General features: G+C 37.9%; 1 protein-coding gene across 2 annotated transcripts; it reads left to right on the forward strand.

The window, feature by feature from the left end:
* The first annotated feature begins 762 nt into the window (after positions 1-762).
* LOC117410371 (C-C chemokine receptor type 6-like) lies at positions 763-10,118 on the forward strand. 2 transcript variants are annotated; one of them, XM_034016820.3, is made up of 3 exons: positions 763-1,041; positions 5,022-5,071; positions 7,548-10,118. In XM_034016820.3, the coding sequence occupies exon 3, from the start codon at positions 7,576-7,578 to the stop codon at positions 8,647-8,649; it is 1,074 nt and encodes a 357-aa protein (XP_033872711.2). In that variant the 5' UTR covers positions 763-1,041; positions 5,022-5,071; positions 7,548-7,575; the 3' UTR covers positions 8,650-10,118. The 2 variants fall into 2 exon arrangements, with proteins under 2 accessions (XP_033872711.2, XP_033872710.2); XM_034016819.3 differs by having other exon boundaries at positions 764-1,041; positions 5,022-5,081; positions 7,548-10,117.
* The last annotated feature ends 2,450 nt before the right edge of the window (positions 10,119-12,568 follow it).

Genomic DNA, 12,568 nt, shown 5'->3' on the forward strand with positions numbered 1-12,568 from the left:
TATATTCACATCCCCAAGCTTTGTGCAGCGTGTTGTATCTCTGCTAGGCTAGTCTGCACCCTCAGCCATAATGTACATATGACTGCATGTCATATGTTTCTTGGAGATAAAAGGTAACAACACATGTTTCCATTTCCAACTGATCTGGCCATAGGCTCTATGTCCCTTTGAGCTATGTGGAAATGTAATGTGGTTATGTAATTGGTAGCTAAGCTCCACTTTACCTAGTAACCTAATTAAGCAAGGCTTGTTTTTATCTGGCGAGTTGTCGCTGTATTATATATATATATCACAGACAAAACCTAATTTGTAACATACAATTCAAATGTCTTACTGATTAGTCTATAGCATCAACACAAGATTATACATCTGGAACCTGTTGCATCATCATAGGTACAGCAGCTAAATTGTTCTTTTCTATCAATTAATCAAGGATTCAATTAACTGGGCCACACCTACAAACTGAACATTTTGCGACATTTGTCAGACTGGCTCTTAGCTGCAATGTCCAATTTGAACAGATCTCATTTTGGAATGTATTCATTCAAAGCTAATGATAGAATGACTGAATCTCACTGTTCCAAAATTCACGTGTTGCAAAGCAGATGTGAAGCATGTCCTTTTCAATATTACAATGTCCTAACTTCCATAAACTCCATCATATCTAACTCTGATTAGTACAAAAAGTATTGAAAAACAACTTTGTGTCTGATTATGAGGCAATTCTAAGTTATATATCTTTCCATATCAATCCTCTATAATAAATCTGTCCATGTCTGATAACCTACATTACTTTCTTAATCTGGGTTTTTTAAATACAATAGCAAAAAAAAAAACTTTGCTGAGCTCAATCCAGGTCCACTATCAATCAAACCAAAAGAAAAAGCAGGAAGTCTCATACTATCAAGTCACTCTTATCCAACAGCCACTCACACAGCAGATAATGAGGCTGCAAGGCTTGGGTGCCAAGCGAGTAAAACACTTGTAAACAGTTGTGCTTTGTATTTTCTCATTAGAGAACATCACACATTAATGTCTCTGGTAAGTACTGTATTCTTTTCTTCTTTTGTCTAATAGAACAAACAGTGAGTAAGTAAAGAGAAGTTTATGTCTACAATTCTGTTTTTGAAATGCTAATAATCTATCCATTAACATTCTTGCTTTTTAGTTTTATTGATACTGCTGAACCTACAAACTGTTTATATTATAAACTGTTTTTTTTTTTTCTTTACTGCTGTGGGCTAGATGCACCCAAGTTGTTTTTTGCTAGTGTTTTACTTTCATGGTAGTTATGTCTTTAAAGCCATGTGTAAAATATTGGAATGTAATTAAGTATTTTGAAAAATTCTATTTTTTAAATCACTTTTTGTTTTCCTTATGCAAAAGTAATAATAATATGACTTGATCTGACTGAAATTGGGCCATATTCACTTAAAGGACCCTTTAAAGTTTTTTTTTTTTTAATTATTATTATTACCGGCTGCTTTTTAATGTGTTTATAATGTGTCACATTCTCATAGGTTAAGTTGAACTCCCTTATAGATCACTAAAATAAATAACAAAGGAAAGGAATCTTCTGTTTAAACTATTTGAACTGGAGCATGAACTTGAATTGTACAGTGTCTGCACATTTAAAGGGTGTGGGCCTAATAATTAAATATATTTTGTACTGTTTTGGTGTGTACAGCTGGGGGAATTTGAATCACTACCGTGATAAAGAAACAGCTGTTAGGCAGATAATACATTGTATATAGGGGAGACCGGGGACAGTTGTAGCACGGGATGGTTGTAACACCTTGAATTTCTCCAATCAGAAGCAAGCTAGAGTGGCATCACAGAGTGCCAAAGCCCTGAGATTTTATCTCCAAAAATCTGTTAATAGTTTATGGATCCAGGCTTTTAGCATTCTCATTCCTGATCTCTGTACTTATAATTGACACAATTAATTGCAATTGCTCTTAGTTTTGTTGTTTCTTCCTCAAACATGAGGTTTACTAATGGCCCCAGGGCCCCAGCCCAGGACACTGCCTTGACACACTTCATCCTCTTCTCCTGCTTTTGCACTCCAGTAACTACCAACTACCTCCTTTCAGCTGGAGCTGCTTTGTGCCTCTCACAGGAGTCAAACTGAGACCTCTTCCCTGTTGTTTTTGTCCCTGATATCACTGTTATAAAGAGCATCCTTTGCATCTTCCACTGCGTCCTTTGCTGCCAACTTTTCTCCCAGTTCTCACTACGGGTGTTACCATCAGTGTAATTCCCAGTCGAACCTTAGCACACTTGAATTCATCTGTTAGAGGTGAGTGGCAGCTGCAGTTCCCCCTTACTGTAGAGTGCTACCATGCTAAGGCATTGTGGAACTCCCAGCCATTTTGTAATGTATAAACAAATTAAGACTTCCAGCCTTTCTACTATTGACAGGGAAACCTCATACACAGTAAGCGACCACAGTAACCTTGGAAGAAGACCAAACTGAAAGCACCAGACTTTAAGCTTGCCTGGTCGTGCACTGCAGTCAATCCTCTTCGGCTCTTGTACTGCCTGCTATCTCACCTCTCCTTTAAATCCCCATCATACCATCTGCCAAGACTCTTAACAGGCTTTTCTGACACTGTTGGAATGGCATCTATCAATATAGAACACTACTTTGCCTTTGATGATGGAGATGCTCCACGACTTAGCGGGTTTGAACTTCATACCTGCTCATCTGATGTGATCTGCTAGTTTGGCAAATAACTGATTGGTGCAGGCTACCGTTGTAGTCATGGTTGTCATGTCGTCCATGCATGCTCTATGTGGTGACAGCCGCATGCCAGAAGCCAGACGTTCTAAATAGACAAAAATAGATTGAAATTCCCAAGGTAAAATATATTCCAAAGGAATTTGTAATGCTTCATATGAATATATTTGTATTGTACTGTAAAAAAAAAAAAAAAGATCCTATCCTAATGCTTTTCATAAAATCATAAAAATAAAAATAAAAGCTCTGGTTAGATGATAACAAAACTACACAAAATCATGTTACAATAAGTATGTTTTGCCTGGACAAACAGGCAGTTGTTCTGACATTCCTAATGTTCATAGCACTCAAATTCCTCATTATGCTGAAATGACCAGTCCTTTATGATCTCCAAGCTCTCCAAGCAAAACTATTATTCCAGGACCTGATCAGAAAAATAAAAACTTTTAAAAAGAGAGGATTTATTAGTTCTGTAAATACATGCCAGTTAAAACCAAAACCTTTTTTTCTTTTTGCATGGCTGAATATACGAGAAGGGTAAAATTCTAGTCTAAAATTAGGTAGTGTTCCTCTTGGAAAAAGGCTTTAGAATAGGATCCATGGAGTTTTACATATTACTGTATATCAGAAAAATGTATGTATGAATTATTATCCAGTGTATTGCTTTGAATAAATAAAAATAAAAGCACATCTTTAATATATTCTCGTTAGTTAAGACAGGAAGTGTGTCAGTCCACCTTTGAAGGGTGAAGTAAATGTCTTGCTTAATTATGCCAACATTCAGTTAAACAGAACATCTTGTGGCTTTCTAACTAAAATATAACCATTCTGCAAGTAGTTTAATACGCAAGAGAAAAAAATGTTTATAGGGTACTGTGAAAGGGTATTTGTGGCCAAGGCTGGTTACTGGCAGGAAGCAGACCCAGAGACAGAAAGCTGCAGTTTCAGCATTTCATGCTTTCCCATTTTGTTTTCTTTACATAAACTACAACATAGCAACCAGAAGTACCAATTTTGTGACTCACCTTCTACAGTAGAAAACCTACTGCTTCTGCATTTCTGCATGGACTAATTTTTAGTTCTGCAATACATTCAATTTCTCTTTTTTTACAATGATCGGAAGGGTAGTCTAGTCTAATGTCCCTACAATGCATTAGTAAGACCTCACCTAGAATATTGTGTTCAGTTCTGGTCACCTCGTTACAAAAAGGATATTACTGCTCTAGAAAGAGTGCAAATAAGAGCAACCAGAATTATCCCGGGTTTAAAAGGCATGTCGTATGCAGACAGGCTAAAATAATTTAATCTATTCAGTCTTGAACAAAGAAGACTACGCGGTGATCTGATTCAAGCATTCAAAATCCTTAAAGGTATAGACAATGTCGACAAGGGGACTTTTTTGACCTGAAAAAAGAAACAAGGACCAGGGGTCACAAATGGAGATTAGATAAAGGGGCATTCAGAACAGAAAATAGGAGGCACTTTTTTACACAGAGAATTGTGAGGGTCTGGAACCAACTCCCCTGTAATGTTGTTGAAGCTGACACCCTGGGATCCTTCAAGAAGCTGCTTGATGAGATTCTGGGATCAATAAGCTACTAACAACCAAACGCGCAAGATGGGCTGAATGGCCTCCTCTCGTTTGTAAACTTTCTTATGTTCTTATGTTCTTATTCTAAAACGATTACAACAAAATTGTGTCGTACCGCTATTTATTTAATGTAGCAGTAGTTACAGTATGTAACTGTGACATTTTTCAAAACGTAACTCAACTGGGATATCGGAAGCTGGCAGCAGAACAATTTGGTTAGCGTTAAAGCATCTACCCACTTTTTCATTGAAAACAATGACCGTAACCTTACACACTTTATTACCATAAAATGAGACTTAGTGGAACAACAGTTTCAAGTTTATTATAAACCAGTGCCATGCTTTAAAAACTACTTGCATTGTGCATGTATTACTGCCTGTTTTTTTCATTCACGATGTTATCTGGGACAGAGAATGTTCAATGCACAACTTTGAGCAAACCCCCCCCCCCCCCCCCCCCCCGAATCTTCCTGAAATGATGGCTCGTGGAAGTAGAAATACATTCAAGCCAATAGTTTTGTCAAATTACTTTTCAGGGGGACCTATAACAGACAATCCCATTTTTATATACAGTATATATATATATATATATATATATATATATATATATATATATATATATATACACACACACACACACGTATGTATTGTATTACAGATTTTAACAATTTTCCCTCTTCTCACCCCACAGGTTGTTTGGATCTCAGACTGACCACCGGCCTGACCAAACCACACGGACCAGTAAGTTAAAGTACGTTTTCTTTATTACAAATGATAAATGCAGTCAAAAAACCATGCACAATAAAAATGATCAAATATATCACCACTATACAGCATCTATCAATGAATATCTTAAATTTTATAAACCCCTAAACAGCACTAAAGTGCACAGAATTGCAGCAGCAAGTATTACAGTTTCTACTGAACCAGACTGTTGAGTCCTCCAATGTCCCAAACCATATACTTGAAAGGTAAACGCATATATCCACGATACCGCTGTGTAATCACCTGGCCTTCCACGGCCTCAGAGTGTCCTGATTCCTGCGGTCCAAGTTAGCTCGCCTTCACTCGTTCTGAACATGATCCAAAACCCCCCTCAATCCAAACAAAAACGTAATGATCAAGTTTTTATGTAGGTACTGTACTGTTTGCATGAATTGAATTAAATTTAAACTTAACACTGAAAATATGACGTTGCCAACTTAAAATAAAATAATATTTTAAGTTGGATAGCTACAACCAAGATGACCTCATGTTTTCCCCTGGGCATGTCTGCATGCACCCAAGTTTGAATTGCTTTTGAGGTAAATCTTATCTTTGTTTTATACAAACTAAAACCAACAAGCAATGAGTTACATAAGATAAAGTTTCCCTTTTAGATATAGTATCTCTCTTCTCTGATTAGCTTTTACTATACTGTGATTTAGGATTTTGGTGCTAATTCTCTACAGCTGTGTATTTTACATATGATGGAATGATTGTAATATGGTTGCAAGTTGCTTTGGATAATTTACTCCAACACCAACAAGACTCCATTATAAGGGATCGATTTACAAAAGTGTGGATGAAGTGTTTCTGGTCAAAATTATATTTAAATTAAGTTTATCACACAGGAAAGAGGTTGAGCCCCCTACGCCTCTGAACAAAAGAAGCAAAAAAAAAACTACAGTACCTCAGGACCAGAAGTAACTCAAAGAAACACTTAGCACATGGAACATGCGCTCAGAAGAGGGCTATATGAAGTTGCCACTTCTCCTCACCTCTCCCCCCCCTTCTCTGTAGCCGGAGTTCCCTTTTCTTGGGCTCCGGCCCTAGAATTTCCAGCAGCGCAAATGCTGCTGCTGGATACAACAAATCCCCGGGTGATGACGAGCAGGTATCCCCGGGCAGTGATGAACATGCATCCCCAGGCGACGGCGTTGCAGGTTCGGCAGCTCTAGGTGGTGCAGGCTCGGCAGGCCTAGGCGGTGCAGGCTTTGCAGGCCTAGGCGATGGCGGGCGCAACAGGTAGTCTCCCTCTGGTGCTGGAGGTGGGAGCTGCAGGTAGTCTCCCTCTGGTGGTGGAGGCGGGAGCTGCAGGTAGTCTCCCTCTGGTGGTGGAGGCGGGAACAGCAGGTAGTCTCCCTCTGGTGCTGGAGGTGGGAGCTGCAGGTAGTCTCCCTCTGGTGGTGGAGGCGGGAGCTGCAGGTAGGCTTCCTCTGGCGGTGGAGGTGGGAGCTGCAGGTAGTCTCCCTCTAGTGGTGGAGACAGGATTTGTGGTGCCTGAGTAAGAAATACATATCTGGTAGGCGCACTTCCAGATTCACAACTGAGGGCTTTACCTCAACTGAGGGCTTTACCTCAAGGCTTAATTAAGTCTTGTGGGAACTTATTTTCAGCAGTTGTTCATGCTTCATGCATTTTATGCTTTGTGCTGAAACTGCAAAAACAAAACAAACAAAAAAAATACAAATGCATCTTGAATTACAAAAGCAGTGAAACAAATGGAATTTTCTACATTATGGTACCTATCAAGAACTGAATATCAAAATAGCAAAGATATTCATGCAGCTTGAATTGTACAAAAAGTGAAATGTATTGTAAATAGGGGCAAACGCCTAGTTCATGTCACTGATTTTTCTAATTTTCAGAGGTCTTGAGAACAAATGCTGTAAATCAGAATATACAACATATTTCCCTGTGCCTAAATACAAATATACATTTTACATCACCTGTACTACATAACCCACACTCCGTGCACCTCTACAATAATACATATATATCTTTTATTGCTGTTTATTTCAAGTACTGTAGTTTCATAAATCTTATAAGGACAGGATGAAAAGCGCCATATTACACATTTGACCATGATTATGTAACTGAATTCTGTTATGAAGTGATAATACATTTTGTTTCACCCAATTTATCAAGGTTTAAGATCATTTATTAAATGAACATAGTCCTGTTTGGACCTACATGATCAAAAATGCAGTTTCCTTTACTTGTGTCAATTTGAGATGAACACTTAAGTTGTATTTGACACTACCTATACACAACTTAGTGTCACTGAAACAGTGCCAGTCAGCCTCATTATAAATACAGCTGATGCTTTCAGACATATTCTGTTATGTCAAATATTAGTTGTCACTATTAGATATGAACTGTACAAGAGATATCTATGATCAGACATGTGAATAAAAAGTGCTTACATTTACATGAGGTTTCTTTTACTTTTTAGGTGATTTCAACAGAAGAGCTACAATAAGATGGACAACTACAACTTTGACTATGATTATAACAGCAGTTGTGATGATCCTGGTGACTGCATATTTCAATGTGACAACAATGCTATCCGAGCACTGCGTTCCAATATGGTTTATGTGTATTCTATCATCTGTGTGATGGGCATACTGGGCAATGCACTGGTTATTGTTACATTTATATTTTATAAGACGCTAAAATCCATGACGGACATCTATCTTCTAAATGTGGCCATAGCAGACATAATGTTTGTTCTTTCAATTCCTCTTTTGGTAGTAAACGAACAGTATGGATGGATTCTGGGAGATTTATCATGCAAGTTACTGAAAGGCATCTACAGCGTGAATTTGTACAGCGGTATGCTGCTGCTTGCTTGCATCAGCACAGATCGCTACATTGCTATTGTTCAGGCAAGAAGGTCTTTCAAACTTCGAGCAACAGCTCTGGTCTATAGCCACGTAATCTGCCTGGTTGTCTGGCTTGTTGCTGTTGGCATGTCCCTTCCTACATTCATATTCTATAAAACATTTGAATACCAAAATATTACTGTCTGTGAAACTAGTTTCCCCGATCCTCAGAGTGCTGTTCTGTTAAAAACATTGATGCCAAGCGCACAGCTCGGCATTGGATTCTTCCTTCCTTTGCTGATTATGATCTTCACTTACTCAAGCATCACTTGTACCCTCCTGCGAGCTAAAAACTTCCAGAGACACAAGGCTGTACGTGTTGTCATGGCAGTGGTAGTGGTTTTCATTGCGTGTCATTTGCCTTATAACATCATTCTCTTGATGTACACTGTAAATAAGTTCAGGACCGACCTAGATTGCAATGTAGAGCAAAACAAAACCAGGGCTCTTATCTATACAGAGTGCTTGGCTTATTTACACTGCTGTCTAAACCCTATTCTGTATGCCTTCATTGGGGTGACATTTAGAAATAATTTCCTTAAGATCTTCCAGGATTTGGGGTGCCTGAGTAAGAAATACATATCTGGTATGAGCACTCCCAGATTCACAACTGAGGGCTTTACCTCAAGGAAAACCAGTGAGGTGGTTGATGCTGATAATGCAGTAGTGTGATATATTATTAGCAGTGGGCTGTGCTTTCTGGCAGTGATGACCACAAATAATTCTCTAAATCTAGACACAAATCTACCCTGAATTAGATGTTAACACTAGAAGGACCGGATATATACTCATACCTAGAAGCCCCGTAGCAGTCTTTCTGATGGCTGTTTTATATATATATGAACATGTATTTTACAAATCAAAACAAGAAAATGTAAATAAATAAACATCTGAACAGACATTGGTTTACAACATACATATTTATAAAACTAAATAACTTTTAACTTTTCAACAGCAATCGGTTTATTATCAGATGAGCAAAAGCAACTGAACAACGTAGATAAACTTAGAAGAAAACATTTTACAGAAGCGCACAGCACAAGAAGTTATAAAAAAAAAGTCTAATTTATTTTTCTTTTTTTCAACAAAAGGGTATTCCTTTACCTTGAGTCTAAGGCTGTTCACAATCAACACAGATAATGCGCTTCTCCACGTCGCCTTTCTGCACAGCTGTCCAAAGTTTTATTTTATTGCATTTGCCAACCTGGCATTGGCGTCTCTTGCGGCTCTCAGCGGGGCTGCCAGCTTCAGCTGTGGGTACACGCTTGGCAGTCTCCCTCTGTTCCAAATGCTTCTTGCGAAGTTGCTGTGCTAACTGTAAAATATATTCTCTCCTTGGTAAATTCTTCTCTGTGCATTCTTTGTAAAGTACCCAGGAGTTGATGGCTGCTAGGTCCAATACATTGTAAAACACCTGAACAGGCCACCGTCGGGAGCCAGCTTTCACGGAATACTTCCGTGCCACCTGATCCAAAACATCCAACTCCATATTTTGTTCCATTGTAAAACTCCACAGTCTCTGGTATTTATATTTATTTTCACTAGTCCCGAAGCTAATTGCCTGACCAAAGCAGCGCAGCTGGCAAGCAGGCGCCAGCCTTCAAAAAGGCTGATTGAAAACAATAGACTGTCAGTCATTCATTCAGGCAGAGAGTAGAGACTAATCTGATTACAGCTAAACACATTGCAGACTGCTAAATAAAAATAATAAAGTAGACTACCGTTCTGTATAATCACAATACAATTGTTTTCTGTGTGGCCATCAATGTGACTGCTCCCAGGGCTTTTAGGTATAATGTAGTATATCTCCTTTATTTCTGCACTCCCTGCGTTCCATGCTTTGTGAGAATATTTAATACATATGGACAGAAAGGTACACGAACGCACAGCCCCATATGTGTTACACGACTGGAGAAAATTACATTTTAAAACCAAAAACCGCCAAAATGACTGCTGCGGGGCTTCTAGTGTTAAGGGCAGCTTTGAACTGTGTTTTTGTGTAGTTCATAAATTAGATGAGAGAGAGAGAGAGAGAGAGAGAGAGAGAGAGAGAGAGAGAGAGAGAGAGAGAGAGAGAGAGAGAGAGAGAGAGAGAGAGAGAGAGAGAGAGATGAGAGAGAGAGAGAGAGAGAGAGAGAGAGAGAGAGAGAGGAGAGAGAGAGAGAGAGAGAGAGAGGGAGAGAGAGAGAGAGAGGAGAGAGAGAGAGGAGAGAGAGAGAGAGAGAGAGAGAGAGCTTAGTGATAGGTAATCTAGATTTAAATGTAAAATATCAGCTGTCAAAAAATCCTGAGGAACTAAGCAGACAATAATTGTAGCGTGGTCCAAAAGCTATAGGTAAAGTTAATCTAGCACAAAAATGTATATATTGGCACCAGAAGCAGCCTTTGTAATGAATGTGTAAGCTACACATTAAGCTGCTCATGTGCAATGTATACGGTAACTTATTAAAAAGCTAGACTGTTACAGGTGTCTTGTATTCATTTCCAGAAAGACAGCATGTGAAAAAATCTTGACAGCCTGGCATATGATTTTCATGCCATGACTGTCTCACTGATTTATAAATATAGCTTAATTAAGTCTTGTTGGGAATTATTTTCAGTTGTATAATGCTTTATGCTGAAACTGCAAAAAAAAAAAAAAAAAGAAAAAAGACAAACTACAAATTCATCTTGAATTACAAAAGCAGTGAAATGAATGGAATTTTCTACATTATGGTACCTAATCAGAGATATTCATGCAGTTTGAATTGTACAAAAAATGAAATGTATTGTAAATAGGGGCAAACGCATATTTCATGTCACTGATTTTTCTCTTTTGCAGAGGTCTTGAGAACAAATGTTCTAAATCAGAATATACAACATATTGAGAACTGTAGTGTTTACTAAGAATGCATAGCTTTACCTAGGTTGTACATATCACAGTCATGTATATTTAAACAGAACCCTAATTGTTTTGATATTTTTCTTGCACATCCTGGATCATACATTGGTAAATAAATGGCAGAGTGTTTTCAGATCATGCTCCCTCCTGCAACAATTCTGGTTAATTGAAATGAATGGTATTTTGGAAATAACAATGTTGTTTCATGAGGGGACACGATGATAATATCCAGAGGCCCAATCTACCCATGTTGAATGCTCTCAAGTGACATACAAATATCAAAACAATTGAGATATGCTACTGTAATTGGCATTTAGCACCTGCGCAGAGTGTCTCACAAGGAGAGGCCAAGGATATGAACAGAAGACTAACTGCAGGGTCGAATTCTGAAAGTTTTGAAATGTTTTTTTTTTCTTTTTGTAAGAGTTTAACACTTTTTTGTAAAGTAACTCATGTGAATTGACTGTGTTGACACTCATGTGAATTGACTGTGTTGACTAAACTATATCTCCTACTGTATATCTCTTATGTGTACTACCACAATAAAATAGTAAGAGCTAAAACAGTTTTATTGATTTTTTAAAATTCTATTATTTAACCCTCCTAGATTTTACAGAAGCACTTTGCTGCCATATAAAAGCTGTTATAACATGATAAAGGTCACATAATTACTTGAAGAAGACCACATACGTATTTAAAAAAAAAAAAAAAAAAAAAAAAAAAAAAAAAAAATATCGAGTTGGAAAAAGTATTTTAAATGCATATAAAAAAAAAAACATTACCTTTGAATTGGTCAATAAATATGACTTCACATTTACTATAGTTATTAGTGCCACTGTCAATATCAGCCCCAATTGCAACATCCCATATAAAAGAAAAATCTATAGTGTTGCAGTATACTGCAGAATTGTTATATTATAGTATACACTGCAGTGTGTACTATGGTACTGTAGTACATGGGCAGTTCCGGAGGGCCGGCCCCCAAACTTCATTAAAAATGTCAAAATATTGCTTACTTTAACGGTATGTTTCGTATCAGGTATCCCCCCTTCATGACAGTCTTGAACCCCCTCCCCCTTCGTAAAAGTCTAGATACTACAGTGTGTACTATATTGTATGGTTGTTTAATAGTAGACACAACGATACCTAATATAGTACTTTACTATAGTATACTGAAGGGTTGTATGAAGACTACAATAACTGATATACAACCATACTGTTGTATACATAATGTTAGTTTATGGAACATACCACTTTCCGATCACCCTGTATATAGTCATATATACAGGTATACTATTATTTATTTAATCTTAATATTAATGTCCCGCCTTCAAAACTGTTGCTGTCGTCGTGATTACCTTATGTTTGATGGACAGGTTATTGACCAACCAACTTGAACTACCCTGTACCTACCCACCAACCAACATGCACCTTGTTTAGCAAAGCTAGCAGTTTGGCTTTCGTGCCTGATCTGTTTGATACAAACACAGCAAAGCCTTTACAGAAACAGGGACAGTGCATTTAGACGTACTTGCGGGAGGTTTTCAATAATTTCCGGGAGAAGGGAGGATGTTATGCAGATCAAGGAGACTCCTGGAAGTTCCGGGAGACTTGGGCTGTCTGTGTCATTCACTGAAAATACAAATCTGCGAGTATATAACTTGTTTGGTTGTGTATATGGACGCAGCATTTACGTGTAGCTATGGTCAG

The sequence above is a fragment of the Acipenser ruthenus genome, chromosome 6 (assembly GCF_902713425.1).
Source record: "Acipenser ruthenus chromosome 6, fAciRut3.2 maternal haplotype, whole genome shotgun sequence".
NCBI classification, from domain to species: domain Eukaryota; kingdom Metazoa; phylum Chordata; class Actinopteri; order Acipenseriformes; family Acipenseridae; genus Acipenser; species Acipenser ruthenus.